This window comes from Phasianus colchicus, chromosome 4 (genome assembly GCF_987193195.1).
Source record: "Phasianus colchicus chromosome 4, bPhaCol1.hap1.1, whole genome shotgun sequence".
NCBI lineage: Eukaryota > Metazoa > Chordata > Aves > Galliformes > Phasianidae > Phasianus > Phasianus colchicus.
In genome coordinates, this window is record NC_143439.1 from 24,675,537 (window position 1) to 24,695,089 (window position 19,553).

The window sequence follows — 19,553 nt, forward strand, 5'->3', positions numbered from 1 at the left end:
TTGCAAAATCACTGTTCCACACCATTTCTCCAGGTATGTTATTCATCACTTTGAGCTCCAAGTTTATTACTTGGCTGCAGAAAAGTAAAGCAAAAGAAAGGAAATTGCTTTTGCTTTTTTTTCCTTCAGAGGCAAAACATCTCAAACTTCTCTGTTTTTGCAGAAGCAACATTGTAGCTTTTTCATATATCAAATCTTACCTCTGAGTTTGGTTGTGAAATAAGCTGTTTTGCAGGGAGCATGTGATGCTGCTTCCAGGAAACATAAAGATAAATGGATAAAGACTTAACCTTTTAAAAAGCAACAATTTGGTTCTTCATTTGAAAATGAAGTTAAAGTTGTCCATTGCATTTTAAGGCAGATAAATGTAAAAGGTACTCTGGGGGAAAGAAGAAATAAGCAGGGCACAAGGGAAGACTGAGAAAATGCTGACTGGAAGACCAGAAATAAATATGATGACAGGGAATGACAGATGCTCACAGACAGAACAGACAGAGGGCTTACAATGAGACACGAGAAAAACAGCAAATATTCAGATATATGCTTATATTTTGTGCCTGCAGGCCACGGGAAACAGTAGTGCCTCTCAACAGTGGTATTATGGAGGATGGAACACTGTTGAACACGTAGCATTTTTGAAAGATGCCTCTTTTAGGTAGACCACAGAGAAAAGATAGTTATCACAGTGAAAGGTTCAGAGTCTAAGAAGCACAGCAGGGGTATACCAAATCAGACTCCCAACATGCTGAGCTTTAGTTTGCATTTGTAGACAGTGGTTCCAGTATCAGGATATGGACACCCTGTGTGGAGCAGGGTGCCAGGTGAGTACCAGAGCTGCCTGGGGTACAGTGGCTGAGGTGCTGGAAGCAGGTTAAGAACAGCACAGAGTGGAAGTGCTGTTCAGATAATGAGCCTGTGTGCAGTTCTGCATGAACTGTTACAGCTAAATGATTTCCAGTAGCAGATCATTTAAAGAGAGCTTTCTCAGTGTTATGCTTCAGTCTATACTGTGGAAAATTGAGAGTCGAGCAGAAAGTCGTGGAATAGCACTGACATGGGAAAAAAAAAAAAAAAAGGAATTAAATTAAAAATAAAGGGGAAAAAAAAGCTTCACAGCTTTCAGCAGAGCTTGTAGGCAGCAACGTATGAGCTACAACCTGTTTTCTACAAGGATTGGTCCATAGGAAAGGAAAAATACATTCTGTGTCTTTAGATTTGCTACTGTCAGACCTGTCACCTTTCTCTTATGATTGAACAACTGCAGTGTCACAGCATAATTTCAGACAGCTGGTGCATGATTGAGAAGGATTCCTCTGTTAACTGTGAGCCTCCACAATTCTTCTAAGGCAGCCTGAAAAAGGGCTTTAACAGGCTGCCTGTAGCTCACAGGTTTCTCAGCAAGTAGACAAATCATTTAGTGTGTGTTGTTTCTGAAATGTTTTCCACTAGTAATAAATTATTGCATTGTCTGACTGCTTTTCTAGCTGTTCACCTTCGGCTGGAGAGAAGACATCCGTCCCGGGGAGCCACTTCACACCAGGAAGTTCTGCTTCGATGCCATCTCACACAGTAGCCCTGTCACACTGTATGACTGTCACGGGATGAAGGGGAACCAGCACTGGAGCTATAGGAAGGTCGGAGTCACTGTGGGTCATTTCAGAGATTAAGACTGTTTTGAGCCTATACTCAGTCTAGTGCAGACTTGTACTTTCCCTTCAGAGAAGTTGCTTTTTAAAATCCAATCTGTTTTATTCCAATTTAATTTTGTAGTAAACTCTCTGGAGTGTGTTCTCATTGAGCATTCAGCTACTTGTGTCAAATTTAAATGGAAGTGGATCTGATCCAGCTCAGAATGTGTCCATGTTGAGTGTCTGAAAGGTGTTATATCATTCTGGCATTTGAAGCTTCTAGTGTCATTTTAAGTGAGACACTGTTGAAAATATTTGCATCTGACGTGACAGAATGAAGAAATGCTGCTCAAGAGTTAAACATTACTATTGTACTACATTTTACAAGTGGCAGAAACGTCTACCTCAAAAAACCCCAAACCAACATTAAAAGCACTGCTGTAAGCCTGAAGACATCAAGAGTTTATAAATTAAAGATAAGCAGCTTAGACACTACTTTGATCTGCCAAGTTCTGCCCATTTTGAGCAATCACTAAAACAGGAGGTCAAGCTAGGAAATGAGAGTGCCTCATTTGGGGTATAAAAAGTCCTGGTAATGCTACCAGGTTTTTTAAAGAATGATTAATCAGCAAGTTGTCTAGATTAAACATTTTGCTAATAAACTCTATTCCATGCAGGGTAAGGACGTACATTTCTGTGATGAACTGAGTGCTTCTTCTCATACATCCTTTGATTTTCTAAAACCACTGTGCCTTGTCCCCTACATTGCTTATTCTGTGACCTAGGTGGCAGGAATTGGACCATGCTAAGTAAGCCTCTGTAGTACTTTCTAGATTAGAGTTATTAGCAGGAAAATAATTTAGAATTATTAGAAGTAGCTTTGCCCCAAGTATTTTGAGCACCTGCTTGTTAGCCTGTGCCTTTTTTTAACCATATTTCTGTTGCAATCCGAGATGTATCACAGAATTTTCCCAAAATATGTTCTCCTTCAGATTTTACTCGTAGTGAAGTTAAAAGGTGTGAGCTGGCTATTTAGAGGACATAAATAGTCGTGGCTGTATTGCTGCATATATGGCTTTATAATGTCATTATAATCCCTTCTTGCTTCAGAACACTTCCAATTTATCTTTTTGATTGCCCAAGCCATACAAAAGAAGCTTTCATACCCCTAGCACTTCATTGGTGCCTAATGTAGCTGGTTCATAAGGAAAACGCAGATCTGGAGCTGCCCTCTATATGGCTCATCACCTTTGATGCGGACAGAACGCAGCAGATAACCCAAAGAAATGACATTTGAAGGGAAAAAAAAAAAAAGCACGATGTGAGATCTATTAAATCCTCTGCACAGCTTCATTTTTTATTTCTAGAAAGTTGACAGGGCTCATATAAAAATTCTCAACACAAGGCAGGCGTTTTCATCTCAGCAAAAGGCACCACAACATTTTGTGATGATGAAAGTACTGTCACAGTTCTAGCTGTAGTAATAACCTGATAGCAAGCTGATCAGTTTGCATGAGCACTTACTGCTGAACTATGAAACTTCAAATTAAAAAAAACCAAGTGTTGGAACAGTAAAAATATGCTCATTATTATTATTACTACTTAGGCTTAGTTTTAGTTTGGCTACCCACTAAGTACATTTTGTTTCATTGTATTAGATTTACTGTAGAAATTTTTGGTGGAGCAACTGTACCAAAAAAAAACCTGTTATAATGCTTACTTAGTTTTAAGAGCATCCTGAAAATAGGATTTATACTGTTCCCCAAAGACAAGAAAACTATACAGCAAAAAGATACTTCTATCAGTTTAATTGCAACGATAGTAGAGCTCTTTACTGAGAGGACTGTATGCAACAAAAATTGCACTCTAAGTAAATCAGAGTCATAGACTGTGGTTCAGCAAGAAGTGCCTGCTTTTAGAAAACAAAGAGCAGATCAGCAGCTGTGTTCTTTTCTCTGCATCATTTACAGAAGCTGTAGCTTTCTAATGGTCATGTGTCCATCTTATCAGTAATTTTTTAAGAAAAGTGACTTAGGTCAGTATCTTATAAGATGCTCAATAGAAAGCATTTCTTACTGTACTGTCATATCATACTCTCATATACTGTCATATAAAACTAGAAGATAATAGTTTTTTTAATAGCTTAAGCTACTTTCTCTTTTCAAGATTATTTGTATCCTCAGGCTCTGATTAAGTGTTTAAAATTCTAGTAAGTCTATGATAGTGAGTAATCAGTACTTTTAGGACCAGTTCAAACTTTGAGTCTGTAATAAAACAGCGAAGTCTGCGTTTAAGAAATCTCTGTAAAAAATGATGAACTAGACTGAGTCCAAATAATATTGTGAACAACACTGTGGGTTAGAAAAAGGAAATGAGTTTAATAATGGGGGAAAAAAGCATTGATGCCATAATGGGGCTTTGAAATCCATTCTGGGAGCAATGGGAAAATGCTAAAAGTAGTAGAGATATTGGAGAATAACAGCTTTCCAAGAGAAAGCCATTTCCTTGACTGTGTTTATGATTTCTAAGCATGTCAGAGCCAAAGATCAACAGTGGATACAGATTTCCATTCCTCCCAGTGAAGCAATATGCTGTTTTTTTCAGCATAGTGTCACTCTGGAATGATAGGTAATACATTGGTTCTGATAAAGTATGATTAAATTTATGTGCCCTAGTCTCATCTGTAGAGCACATGTATTCAAGAGAGGGCTGATTTAGTAGGTCTTTAAAAAAATAATGGTTATAATTGTACAAAATCAATTTCATTATACTATAATTCTACACTAAGCATAGTGACTATGATAGAAGCTAGAGTGGCAACATCAAAACCTGCGCCGAGAATAGGGCCGTTTGTTCACACTCTCCTGACAGCTTCAGGGACAAACTGTAGAAGTTCACTCTTTACCCTGTGAGTTCATAGATTATTCCTTCAGACAATGAAAGACATGTCATTGTGATAGTGGTTTTTATCATACGGACATCTGTCCTACTGAAACTGCACTGGGGCTACTGACTAATTTCAGATAAACTACTGCAGCCACTGGCTGATAATGACTTCCAGTTGCTGTTGACCTTGGCCATAGTTATAGCAGTGACCTAGAAGAAATGAACGGCTCTGTGTCTCATTACCAATCCCCTGAACTGTCGAGAACCATTATCTTATGGAGAAGTTTCTCCTTCTGCAAACAGTATTCAGACTTGCCTTTATGCAGAAGAAAAAAAAATCACTCTGCTCTTTTCAGATGCTTGAAAAGTCTCCAGAAGGGTTCTTGTGACTTGCTGTAAGGAGGAATTTATGTATTTCCCTCAGAAAGTTCTTCTCTGGGGTGCATGTAACTGTCACCCATTGAAGTCCTCAGCCTGTTTTTATTGAGTTCCATAAGAACTGCAGGCTTTGACCTTAGGTCAGTGTAAGCTGGAGATGATAAATTAATAGGCCATTATACATAGCTAAGGCAGCCAGAAGTTTTCCCACAGTAACTGTGTCCCTCTCCTTAAGAAATGCTCTTCTCTCCTAATAACCAGACCAGCTGAAAGAAGCACCAACAATGCTTCATTCAAGAATTGTATCCCCTGGATTTTTCTGTAAGAAGACAGACCGTGGGCTCTTTTGTGAAGGCTGGCGTGTTTCTCGTAGCATGCATTTTGTACTGAAGCAGCTTCCTCTCTTCTTGTACCAGCTACTGTGTTAAAGCTTCTAGCATTCCAGCCTCAGCTCCCCAGTAGCTTGGCTGAGCCCTTCCCAAGCTACAACATGACACAAACCAGCTGTCCCCTTTCCACAGGGCACCACAGCAGGTGGGCAGCCATGGTACCCCTCCTCACTCCCAGCCCAGTCAAGACTGCTCCATCAGGCACCCACAGAGCGGCAGGAGGAGCTGACAAAGGGCTGAAGGGCACCTAACCACCCCACGGGTTCTTGGGAGCTCTGGTAGGGTCTCCTGCTATACAGGATATGATAGCCCTACGTGCACATTGCCTGTAATTGTAAGCTGCTCTCTGTACAGAGCAGATTAGGGCCTATGGTCTCCCTATCCACACAAAACTGGTTCCTTTAATTAGCCATGCAGGCTTTGACCACATCGCTCAGAATTACTCTCTTGTGAGTGCATGCATTTAGGGTGAAGAGTTGGGGTGAAAGCCAGTTTTTTTGAAAGGCAGGTAGAGCACTATCACCCTCCAGTAGAGCATGGTGCTACATTTTTGAATTTGCTCTCTCTGGCGTGTGCTAAATATTAAAAAATAAAAAATGAAAATAGTGCTTTACCAGCGTTTCACATCCCACAATCAATTTTCTCTTTCTTAATTAAAAAAAAAATAAAAATAAAAAGAAAAAAAGAAAGAAAAAAAGAAAGAAAGAAAGAAAAAAAGCTTTCCTCACTTTAAAATAACTTCTATTATTGCATTATATTTAGTTTTATCCTCATAACTTTATTTCTGAAGGGTGGAGTATTTTTAGTTAAAGATATTTCTGTATGATTGTTGCTCAGCACCCAGAGCACTTTGGTGAGTTTATAATAGATTGTGATTTGACAAGTAGCTTTCTTTATTCCTTCTTACAAACTGGGCAAACAGGCACATCCTGAATTAGCTGGCAGAGCTTGTTTGGCAAGGAGGGGAAGAGCCTGGATGTTGTTTACTGAGAGTCATCAGAAGTTTATTTCCACAGATACAGTAAATGCATTATATAGTCCCTGGAAACTTTCAAGCCATCTAATCACTTCCATGTCTATCTCTTGGCCACTTGCCTACATGAACTAAACACATTGAAACTAGCCTACCCACAAATGCCTGTTGCTCATCTCGGTACTTTCTGCTTTACCAAAGATTCACAGTGGGATGATTTAAAATTCATTCTGTTTTTTTTTGGTGTGTGTGTGAAATAAAATGAATAAAACTAAAAACCACGAATATCCTATTTAAAACAACTTAATCCGCGTTTATCCTCCCAAGATCTCCATAGGGATCTAAAAACAGCATTAGAATTTCCTTCTTAGGAGTAGAACTTAAGTATTTCAGTGGCTTGTCTTACAAGGCTGCAGGCAAAATCTGCGTTTTATGGGGTGAGAACTGAGATCATCAGTTACGTGTCTGTCCATCACAGCACTTCAATTAATATTGTTACTGACTTCTTCATCGAGTTGAAGAATACCCATTTCCCAGACAGATCTTTACAGATCCTCCCACCCAGCAGCACAGTAGAAACTGTGAAAAGCAACCTTCTCTCAAAAAAAAAAAATTGGGTTCAGACATTTAATTGGAGCCTAGGGAAGCACATAGTATGTAAAGAAAGGCATTCTCTTTTTTCATTATATTGTGTGGTTACTAGCTAAAGAGAAAGTGATGTCATTTCATTCTTTCCTGAATCCTCTATTTTTTTGAAGGACAATAACAGAAGGAACAAAAGTGCTAGATTCTCTACAAGTTTCTAAATTAAGCTGTGGTTGTTGCACAAGGTTATCACACAGAGTATACAAAATTATTTCAGATACGACTGTGTTAATCCATGTTCAGTAAAATGAGAACACTTCCAATTACTTGGCGTTTGCTACTTAATTCTATTTTTTTCTCATTTCTGTAGGACAAAACTTTGTTCCATCCGGTAAGCAGCAGCTGCATAGATTGCAACCCATCTGAAAAGAAGATTTTCATGAACAGATGTGATCCTTTATCTGAAACTCAACAGTGGGTTTTTGAACATATTAATATGACTGTTTTAGAAAAATTTAACAGCAAGGCCAGTTCCTAGGGAAAATTTAAAAATGAACACACCCAGTTACATACAGCCTGCAGACTACGTTTTCGCCAGCATCTGGGTCGAAGGAGTCAGGAATTAAATTTCCTAGATCCAGGAAGTCTGCTCTAAGGATTAAGAAAATGCCCCAGCAAGAGCCAGCAGGCTGTCCTTGAGGATGTACAGTATCTGAAGAACTTGGCTAGGAGCCTCACCGGATGCTGCTGAGAACTTCAGGCTGAAAATTCCCTTGCTGGTCAAGGGAAAATTTTGTTTAAAAACTGTTTGAAAGTACTCCAAGTTAATAAAGTAAAACAAAACTCTAGAGTTTCTCAGGTCTAATCCTGCTGTAGTGAGTAGTTCAGAACAGACGCTGTGATTTGGGACGGGTATATGGTGTGCATGACGGCTACAGGAACCTGAAGAAATCCCAGGTTTTAGAACTAAACATGCTGGTGGAAGAATAATGATGTCCCAGCACTCCCTAGACAAGATATATGCTCTGTTGATATTCTCATTATAAAAGGTCGGGTTAAGCAGGTTTAACCCTCAGAACTGCTGCAATTAATTTTAAATACCTCCCTTTTACATTCCATTCATTACCAAAATAGGAATGGTAGAAATCTTAGGGTCTAGAATTACACTGTAGTGAAGCATGAAATAAACTGTAAGGTTTTGCCCTCACATTTCTCCCTTCAGTTGGGAAAAAAAAAAAAAAAAAAAAAAAACCATAAAGCAATCAAATTTCTATACATGGTATATTTAGCAGTTGTGATTCAAATCCCGTTGTCACACATGGTGAGATTGTTCTTTCAGTGACAAATGTAACAGCAGCTGCAACATAATAGAAGGCATGCGGACTAGCTATCTTTCCTAAGGTAGAATCCTTACCAAAGTATACATTAAGTTAAAAATAGGTTGAAAAAATCATCATGAGAGCAGGAAATAATTGCATACTGCATGCTGAACTAGGTTAGTCAAATTAACATTGGTACGATGCCATCATCTAAAAAAGCACTGTTTCTCTGTAGTGCAGCTTAAAAGATCTTGCAGAAATCATGTGGTGTTCTTGTCAGATATAAGTGGAGAGAAAATTTGACATGAAGCGAGTTAGGTGGTTTCAGAGTTCCTGATGAAGTCTGTGATGGAGATCACATGAACCTAAGCTGTCAAGTGAATGATACTGCAGATCTCATGGTGGAGGAAAGGAGGAATGAAACAAGTTACACGTGGCTGTATTTTGGTGCTTTAGGCACAGATACAATTCAGATTCAGACAGACTTCTGTCACACTGGTGGGCATTATGGCACATGGTGTCCTTCAGACCCGTCAAGCTGTTGTCATGAGAGGCTGCTAAAACTTATTTGAAAGGCCTATGCCTCTTCTCGAAAGGAATCAATTAATGCTAATATGTAGAATGTAACTAACAGGTTTGGGATTTTTCAAGGTGAGAGCATGTGTATATGTGTATCAAATAACTGTGTGGATTGCTTTTGTTTGAAAGGCAAAAGCACCATAAATGTGGGTAGATTAAATTCCCCAGAGGTGGCTATGAAGTGCCATCGGGTTCCAAAAATATCATAAGGAATTAAGTTGCTCAGTCTGACTGCTGGATAAATGGCTGACTAGCCAAAATACTGGTGTATAAGCCATCATGCTTTGAGGCAGAAGGGCAAATGTGTTTTATTTATTGCTCCTTACTCTCTATTTAGGCTCAAAGAGTGTTGATTGCATCCGAAGGGTCGTTCTCGTACCAGTTAGTGTACACTTTTATGACAGCACCTTGTAGTTGCAGATTAAAAATTGTGTTAACCTAAAATTGTTGGTTATAGGAACTTTTTAGGAAGGGAATGAGATCCTGAAGCATTCAGGATGCATGCATTTGGATGCATCCATACACTGAGTAATTGCTGCAAGTTAGTAAAGAGGCCTTTTAATTAATCTAAGAAAAACAACTATAGGCATCATTTTATGATTTTAAAGCAAAGGAATTTGCGTAGGTACTGTTTTAATTTAATTATGGTGCACTAAAGGACAGAGGCAGTAAGGCTAATATGTGGGGATATTTAGGTTGCTGTCAGTACACAGAAGCAGTCTGGGCACTGCAGGCTGCCAGCCATCACAGATACAGTTCTTGTAGCATCATCATTTATTTGCAGCCTGAACGTGAGAAATGAGGATTTGGATAAAGAAAAAATGGGCACCTAAAATGTAAATTCAGTCCTCAAGCTGCTGATTGAAACTGGCCCTAAACTGTCAAAGTCCCATATGCCCAAAATAGAGAGGCAAAGGAGAACTGCTAAACCAGCTTAGCAATTTATAATGTGCACAGATTGGTAGGGTTATATCATTCAGTCTCTGCCTGTATCTTGGTGGTCTGACTTTGAAATGTCTGATGGGAACTATACTGCTGCTGGCGCAGAGATCTTCTATGCCTTTTACAACCCTCATTAATTAATATTGCACAGCATCCTGCACTGCCAAAGGAAACCTTTGCATTACTCAGTTGAACAGTGATTGTAAGCTCTAGTAGTCCCTGTCAGATAACAATCCATCTGAATGGTATCTAGATGTTTAGGAAAATTTCTGTTCTATGTATTGTTTTCAGTTTTTATAGGCAAAATATAAGAAAAGAGATATTAGAGTTTTTCACATGTCAGCAATGAGCAGCTTTTGATTAATCTGGAAATATGTTTATATGAAAGTTCAGATCTTGAGAAACATCTAATATCTTGGCACAGTGTGGCATACGCACGCACACACACACACACATATATATATACATGTATGTATACATTACCAGTGGAAAGAAGCAAGAGGCGGATGGAGGAAGGGCTGAGATTTCAGGTATTTATTATAACCAGAATTGCACAGGAAAAAAGAAAAAAAAAGATAGCAATCAATAGCCTAATAGAGAAGACAGTTACTTAACTGTTTTCAGTTTAAGCATTTTTCTGTTTTAAAAAACGTATAGAAAAAAGCTCTTATGCAGCTTCTCACAGGCAGCTGTAATCCTCCTGCTGAGCAGAGAAGGTGGCCCTAGGGACTGAGTTTCAGAGCTGTGCTCCTGTAGCATTTGGGCTGACGGATTCACAAAATGGTTATGACTTGCTAAGCATGGGACTCCTTCAGCAGGAAGTGTTATGAATAATAAATGATCATCCCTACCTCTAAATTAAATTCTGTCTTGAGTGTTCTCCAAAGCTTTCCACTGATAACAGCATTTCATGACTAATTTAGCATTCAGAATTTCTTTAAGTCTTCCAGCACCATATCTTTTTTTACTCAGTGGACATCTGAGCAAGTAAAAAAAAGGATAGGATGGACAGATATATTTTCCTGCCATATTTAATCAGAAGTACAGTTTAATTTCAGTCCATATTCCTTCCAAAGACCACGAAATTTCTGTACAAAAAGGTGTTTAAAAAGTATTACATAGTGCACGGGTTGCACTAACTGATAATTTCAGTGAAATTTCAGCTGGTGACTAGCTTCAGTTTTTCAGCTGATTGTTTTATGGGAATTTAATCAACACATACAAAAAGATATTGTATCTTTAAAGTTCATTAGCACCTACCCTAAACTTTTCCCACTTGAGGCTTTCTGACTCTTTCAGAGGTCAGCAAACTACCACTGCTGGAGATGGTAGCAACTGGAAAAAGTAGAATAAACACCAAGTGCAACGAAAACTCTTAAATCGTTTGTGTTTTCCTGTGCATATTGCAAAATCCAAACTAAGTAGAAGCCCTTGGCAGGGGCATAAGGGGGAGAGGAGTTGGGAAGCAGCATTGTACAAAGGCATGACCTTATTTCTGGAAAATGACATCATTTGAGAACAAATGTTTCTGCGACATTATGGATACTTTAGTGATATAATGCATACTTCCTGAGTGTTATCAGTTTATAAATAAATGGACTGAGCTGCTGAACTAGGTCATCTTCATGATAAAGATAGACTAGGCTTGAAAGGAAGAGACAAGCACTTAACAACCTTCGGTTACTGGAAATTTACCAAGCATCAACATCTCTGTGACCTCAGTGAAATCGGATGCCACAGAAGATCACAGAAAAAATGTATATAAATAGCTTAACCAAATGTATTCGATGGGTGGCACCCCTTTACCATTGGACATCAGTCACTTTTGTTTAAAAAATATATATAAAAGTTTTAATCAGAATTAACTTACATTTTTACTGCTAACTTCTGCAGGGAGCTTAGTGAGTGGTGGCCTTCCACGCCACCCAGACAGAGTGGGGAAGAAGTGCTTTGGGAAGACAGCTGCTGGGAGGTCACCAGCCCAAGTGCAGCCTACAGCTAAAGAACATCAGTTTGTAGTGCTGTTGGTCCAGCATCTTTCCAGGGAACATAAGATGTACATTAAAAAAGAATACGATGACAGATTTTTAATCCCTCAAGGTCATTAGGTGAAACCATTTCAAAACACTTGAAAACAAAAAGCTGATCAGAAGTAGCTTTTTTATAGCTGGTATTAGGTATATGAAATTAATGAACTCATTTGTATAACTCCCTTCCAAATCTGTTCCATATATCCTCTTCGAAAGTACACAGACATATTGAGGTTCTTTTAAATCTTGTTCTGAAGATCTTGCAGTATGTGAAAATAAATTTTGAAAGGTTTTTAGAATATTATATCAGGCATATGCCAAAAGGTAACATCAAAAACAAAACAAATAACAACAAAAACACTCTGACTTCTTTAGATTTTGCTAAACTTCTTGTTCTAAAATAGTATTCACTGACCAGAAAATTTTAGATGATTAATATAGTTGAGTAGCAGTGCTTAGTGCTTTCTAGTTAAGGTTTCTACTCTTAAAAATAGATGTGTATATGGAATTCTAGTGAATACAGTTAGTTGCTGATAGTCATTTTCTTGTTATTTTTTTAACTACATATATAAATCTCTCCTGGAGTGACCTCTTATCTCATATTTTTCTTATTGTAATTCTGAATGCACTGGACTGAGAATAATCTAAGCAGAGAAAAGACCTTTAAGAACTATCTAACAAACCTGAGCAGAAACAAAGAAAACAATGAGAAAGCTTTGCTGGAAATGAACTGAAAAATGCATCACGTTCCCAAAGCTTCAGCAGCATTCAGAAAATGCTTTCACTTTGTATAATGGCTCTATATCCTTTCAGTGTATCAGTAATATCACTGGTATTACCCTTGCATTAGGATTTCTGAAAATGATGTGCTATCATTTGGCACAGTAGATGGACAGCACACTGCCAGAGAAAAAAAACTGCTTTGGAGGAACAGTTCCTAAAAAATCCCTTTCAAACATTGCAGCCTGGGATGTCTTTGGAGCTTTCACTATTTATGAGATTCCCATTTTCTTAGGTTTGGTTTTGTTTGATTCTTTGTTGCTTTTTGTTTGTTTGTTTCTTTTACAGGACCACATAGTACACTGGCACAGGCTGCCCAGGGAGGCTGTGGAGTTTCCTCTTTGGAGATCTCCAGGAGCTGCCTGGACATGGGCCTGGGCCACAGCTCTGGGTGGCCCTGCTGATGGAGCAGGGGATGGAGCAGAGGGACCCAGAGGTCTTTGCCACCATCAGCCATCCTGAGATCCTGTGCCCCAAGGGCCTTCATGAAAAAACGTGCTGACAGTAGGGGAACAAAGAGGACACAAGTTAAAAGAAATAAAAATGTGTGGTTACCAAAAGATATCAAGTCCTCAGCACTGCTGAGCATATTAATTGTACACAAAGATAAATCTGTTTCTTCTGTGTGGTAGATGCATGTCTCCCAGGAAAACACAAATGGGAAGGAGCCACACCAGCAGGAAAGGCCTTATGTAGCAGTGGAGACAGAGTCACAGTGACCTTTTGTTGAAAAGCAGATGAATAGGGCCGTAAGAGTGATATCACATAAGGGATGTGAAGTGAGCTGCAGTGTGACAGGTCTGGTAAGCAATGCTATCTAAAAGACATTAGGACATAAGAAGGGAAAACTTGGTCCTCATTAACCTTTGCCCTTAATAGCTTTAGCAGTACCCCTGACCCTTTGTTAAGGTATTAGTTGATTTAATTAAGTTAATCCTTCACCCTGGCCAGCAAATGACCCATGCTGGAAGGAATCACAGCCCGAGCAAATTTTTCTTGGTTAGCTTGAAGCATCTGATTGACACAAACTCTTGGCAGTTTAGTCAAAAACCCCGACTGGCACCAAATCTAAAGCAATATAACCATCCTGAAAGATCCATTGGCCCTTTGTGTCCTTCTGTGAAAAAATATTTCAATTGCTTCAAGGAGCAATTGATGGTAATGATCCTAGATTGAGAAGAACAGGAGTAATGAACTTGCACAGAGGTGAAAGGCCAAATGTGCGATTATGATGTGGCAGTTTAATTGAGAAAGGATGGAGGAAGCAGTTGATACAAGAGAAAGAGCAGGAGTCGGGTTTATTTCTGGGTATGAAGGAAGCATGATTTGCAAAGGTTAGCTATGGATAACTTTGGGTACCTCTTCATACCAGTGCTTGCGTGTTTAATTCCATCGCAAATGTTCAGAAATTGAGAGGCAATCACTCCCACCTCCTCTCGGCAAAGGACTTAAATTTAGAAGAAAGAACTGTATAATCTGGAACATACTGATCATGAGGTATGTGTGTAGCTACAGCAAATCTTTGCTGGACACCAAGTCAGTGCTGAGCTTTCCACCAATGGTATGTGTGTGTATTCCTAAGGATGCTTTGGGGATACCATGTAGAAGCAGAACATGATGGTCACTGTTTTAACTCTAATGTTTCTCTGCACCTCAGGCTGTTTTGAAACAGGATAAAAGTGTTTAACTAAATCTTCCAGGAAATATCAACCCTGGTGAGTACAAAGCAGCTCTGCCTTCTCCCTGTGTGGATCAAGGTATCCCATCTTCCTCTTCAAACGTTGCATAGAACTCCTAAACAAAAGTAACACCGTGACTCTATCATCATGGCTCTTTGCAGCATTTGCCTCTTTTTAGCCATTTCCGTTGTTTTATTCATTCTTTTTCCTATTTGATCTTTCCTTTAACTCCTCAACTGCAGGATTTTGCCAGACCTCCTTCCCTTCCTTCTGGTGTGTTCAGCTATTGTAGACCCCTTCCTCAAGATAACAATGACTAGATCTTGCCCTGGCAGAGCCGTGAGCCCTTCTGCACTGGAGACACCTCTGCTGTCTGCTGTGCAGAATGGTTCCAGAGCAGAAGGGAGAGTTCCTGTCCTTATGGGTCAGTATCTCACTGCAAGTTTTGTCCATGCACCTCAGCACAGGCAGACAAACATCCATTTACCTTCTACAAGGGAGAACACTTCACTGGCAATCTACTTTCTTACTCATCTTTAAAATTCAGTCAGAAAGGGGATTATTTAAGACCGGAAGCATCTTGTTCCATCAGTACTTCTTAGAAACATTCAGGCAGCTGAACTTAAACTTCACAAGTAGGTTTTAACTCATGATTATCCATACTAAGCTCATAGATACAAGAAACTGAGTTATAATTCCATTAAATTAAAACGTGGTTTGTATAAGCCATTGGGGGTTATAACAACTTTAATTGAAGGCATTATTTCAAATGTAAAATTGATATGCAATCCCTGGTGAATACATGATACAAGTTCACCTTGAGTAGGGCTGGAGAGAGGCAGAGTGGCTTTTATTTTCTTATAAAACCACAAGTAAAGAGAGATTGTCCAACATGCAGCATCTCTTGCTTTTATCTGTATAGAGTTTCAGTTATTTCTCCAATAAGTTAGCAAAGGTCATATATATATAGAAAGATTTCCCATGATTCTCATTATCAAAGCTGCACTTGCAGAGATGGCAGTAAAACATCCTTTTCTTTCCTATTAGCAGAAAATCCTTTCATTTTTTTTCTGTTTGTGTTTATACACCCCCAGAGTCATTTATTTGTAAACAGAAAACATTAATACTGGTTTAACCCTCTCTCTCTTTGCAACACGATTTCCTGGTAGATCAGAGTACCAGTGTGAAGACTGTGTTAAAGCAATGTTGAAAGGACTGTCAGCCAAGGAATAAGGATTCCTTATAGAAGAACAATATGCCTCTGTATGGGAACTGTTGAGTCACGGCCTGAACCACCGATTGATCACCTGACGCAAGGACTGGGTCAGCCTTGGAGCACAGGTGAAGGCAATTCAGCTGTGTGACCAGAAGGGGTGGAGCCTGGATACACGTCTCCTAGACCCCCCATTTAAGGGCTGACTGCCAGTAGGGAAGGGTCTCTTTCTGGAGGTTTCTCCTTTTGGAGTTTGTGAGCCTAAGATGTGGGTGAGCATTTCATTTTTGATTGTCTCTTTCTACTATGGCAATCTTTCTAACTATAAGCCTGTAAAATACCATCCTAGCCACACTACTCTTCTAATTTGTAAGTTTGTTAATTGTATGCTCCCTGAAGTTTTATCTGTCTAATATGAGCATTCAGATCACAGCTAGTGCTCTGCATCTAAAGATATCATGGTAATCTGTACCTGAAACAATAATGATGCTTCATCAGGGCTCTGCTACCAGTTTTCTGTATGAATCTATGCACCATGGCTTTGTAAAACCATTCTTTGGAGTTGGGAGCCTTCACTCACTGTTGTTGTCCCTGCAAAGGACATCTCTTCCAGTTTTGGCCTAACCTGTTGTTTTCCACCTAAAACACTTTTCCACCTAAAACTCTTTTGGGTGAAGTAGCGTGGCATTGACTAGCTCTCCAGAAGGTCTCTAGATAATCTGTTCCACCTCACGTCATCTAGTGCTCCACAGCAGTCCAGCCCACATGGGCACGTACATGGCTCACGAAGGATTAGGTGTCAAAACAGAAATGTATTGCCCTTTCTGAGGCTTTAAAATGCTTCTGTTTATCAGCTAGCCTTCGTGATGGCCAGAGTGATTTCCAGTCACCTCTGTCAATAAGCAGCCTTTCTTGCAGGTATCCTGTGAAATACCTACTTCTCTCATTTTCCTGAGAGCCTTGTTTCCTGTTAATGTTCAGGAATAAAAGCCAACTCCTCACAATTCAGCTACTGCAAACTAATTTTAAAGGACCAAGAAAGGCAGGGGGTAAGTTTATGTAATCTCTGCCCCATGTGCTTGTAGGCAAGGCAGCTACAGTAGTGGTATGACCTGGTAGGTGGCTGGTAGAGATCAGTCCTCAAGAAGTGAGACAGTTGTCTAATTTTCTGTGAACTGAGGTCTAGTTCTTTGGTAAGTTTGATTTAGGAAATATAGCTCTCTAGAAAGGAATGAAAATGGGGAAAATACTTTCAAGTTCTCAAGTATTATACAATAGGCTGCAATTAGTAATATATGCATAGTAGGTTAAATAAGAACATAAACTTCTGTGCTGACTAGTCTGAGATGGTTGGCTCAGATCTTTTTAAACAACAGTGGTAAAAGCTTTGACCAACTTGTTGATGCATTAAAATAAAGTTTTCAAGACGTACTTACAGAGTTTACAGAGAGTACATGCCTGTAAATTATCAGACTGTAGTTAAGAACCTGAATAATAAAAATTGTACACCTGTCCTATTTTATATTTAGATGCGTCAAATTATGGAATACAAAGTAAAAGATTGCTGTAGAGCAGTTTAAAAAAAAAAAAAGACCTTGATCTGAATAAATACCTCTCAGAAATTACAACATTAGCGTTTCAATTTGTTGTGCATCTGCTGCTGCTGAAACCAGCCACGTGTATCAAGTTGGGGAAGAGTTGAGCAAGCTTGTTTGGAGGCTGCTTGCTGCTCCCACAGCCCCAGCCACACCAAAGCAGAAACAACAACAACAAAAAAATCCAAAATCCACTACGCCACCGAAGAGCATTGTTAGCTCCGGCAATATCAGAACTTGAATGGCCATTTAAATAAGAGACAAATATAGAAATGCATACAAAATTGTTGCACGTACCATTCCTCAAATGATAAGTAAGCAAGCATTGAAAAAGACAGTGAAGAGCTGATTCCAGTAAAAAGTGATACAAATAGAGATATATTTGTTCCCCTCCAAACTCCTACAAAAATCAAGAAACAAAGAAAAACCAGTAGAAATTCCCAACTGATTCTTCTTATATTTTCAACTGATAAGATATAAAATATATCAGCTTCCAAGGTAGGATTAAGCTATCAAAAGCAGGTAATATTCTGCGGAAATTCAGGAGTCATAAACAAGAACAGCAAGGATCAATCATCTTCAAAGACCAGGGCCAGGAGAGATGCTTATTACCTATTATCTGTTTCATGGAATGTTTTTTCTTTTTCATTTGCATTTCTACTTTAAGCTTGATTTTATGCATTCCCATACGCTTTGCTTCTTCAGTGCTGTACCTCTACGCTAAAACTTTCTGATCTAAATTATTTGGTTAAATTCATCCCTTTCATCCACTACATAGTTTTTATTTATTCAAGCATCTTTCTGGGGGTACACTTAAAGCGACCATTGCTTCTGAGGTACTTCGTCAGAAATAGCAAAAAAAAAAAAAGTATGCACTGGAAATATGTGACTGTTCCTTGTGTAGATAGCTTAAGAGGCTGCTGCAGTCAAATGCAAACTGAAGGCATCTCCAGCTGCAAAAAAAAAAAAAAAAACTTTTTCCATCCAAGCTTTCCACTGAAACCATTCCTTAGATTAATTCCTTAGGCAGTTCCACTGAGCAAACTTTGGTAAATATCTCTCCAGAACAATCATAAACTGAAGGGATGTTAACAGCAACAAAACAAAATCCTAGTGAGGGAGATTCTATGAGTAACAAAAACTCATATGAAAGCCCTAAGGAGATTGGAGCAATTACTTCACAGGTGCTACTCTTTGGCAAGCAAACAACTAGGAACAAATATAAAGATATTATTTAAAAAAAAAAAAAAAAGTTTTAGATACAATCAGAAACAATTAGCTATTAGTTTTAATGTAGCCTAAAGTTAAACATGGTAGAACAGCAGAGTGTTCTCCCACTTGCATCATTTAAAGTTCACAGTCTGGGAGAAGCATAGTGTATTAAGAAAACCAAGAGCCTTATGTGAATTTTGTGTCAATTATATAATTAACTTTGATAACATCAGATGCAAACCATCAAGGAAAAAGAGCTTTAGAGAGCTCTTGCAGATAAGGACACATCAGGAAAGTAATAAGATTTGAACTGGGGAAGGAAAGGAATGAAAAAGGACTGCACCACACTCTGGTGTGCAACAGAGAAATCAAGAGCTCGATAGCTGCTGGTATATATTTACAAACATAGTACAGCAATGGGCTGAGCAGGTTTCTGCTCTGATTCTTCTTTTGCGTCAAGACCAAGCTGTGGCATATATGTTGGTATTGATCAAGAAGCAGAAGCGCTTCCAAGTCTGGCTTCTGCGTCCTTGTTATCTTTCTTCCTCCAGCAGCGCCTGCAAGTATGTGAAGTTCATCAGTGAAGTTGTGAAGAGTGTGTGATGAATGTATACGTTAACTATAATTGCATCCCAGCTGAGCATGTGGGCAGCTCCTCAAGCAGGAGGGATTTTGCTCCTCCAGGGGTCAGCAGCAGCAGCAGCTATGTGATTTCAGCCTTCATGTACAGCTTCACATGTGCAGCAGCTGTTCGTAAGCATTTGCCACCCACACCCTGAATTTCCATCCTTAAAACTTGTGATACCAGTAGCGCATGCAATAGTTCCGCACACTAGCTGCCTATTAGCTCAGTGGCAGCACTCATATTTCCCCTGCACTGAATATAAATCCCTGCCCAATTTTGTGTTCACATTTGGATCACTGTAGCTGGACAATGCTTTTTTATTTTGAGGTAAGAGGAAAAAAATGTATATTTATTTCTTTAACTCTGCCTGATTGTATGCTTATGTGGCATTCGCTAATGCCTCCTCTAAGCATGTTTCCTACCTTAGATCTAATAAGCTTTTAGTTTAAGGGAATGCCAGAGTAAATTTCCATGCTGGCAGGTGAAGGCAGAACTGATGTGCAGAAAAAAAGTAATTCCCTACCCATATACACACAGATGAACAAGAAGAGACAACAAAGCACTGCCAGGGCGCTGGCCCCAGTAGTGGCACCTTCACACTAGAAGCTCCCAAACCACCTGTCAAAGTGGCTGGCTTGATATTTACTGCCCAAACTAGGCCAGAGAGTGGAGTGCTGTGCCAGGATTACTCGTCTGTTCTCCTTTTCTAGAACCTGAACTGAAGCACAGAGTCAGTACTG

The 19,553-nt window shown here is 39.2% G+C and overlaps 1 protein-coding gene across 2 annotated transcripts in view; it reads left to right on the forward strand.

The window, feature by feature from the left end:
* Positions 1-13,460, forward strand: part of GALNTL6 (polypeptide N-acetylgalactosaminyltransferase like 6) — a 432,220-nt gene extending 418,760 nt beyond the window's left edge. Inside the window, exons 11-12 of one of the 2 annotated variants that reach the window (XM_031607481.2) lie at positions 1,485-1,634; positions 12,778-13,460. In XM_031607481.2, the coding sequence (XP_031463341.2) occupies positions 1,485-1,634; positions 12,778-12,951 (324 nt within the window). In that variant the 3' untranslated portion in view covers positions 12,952-13,460. Of the gene's footprint in view, positions 1-1,484; positions 1,635-7,209; positions 8,028-12,777 lie in introns of those variants that run through there. The other variant, XM_090138919.1, reaches the window with a different exon arrangement.
* Positions 13,461-19,553: the final 6,093 nt, after the last annotated feature.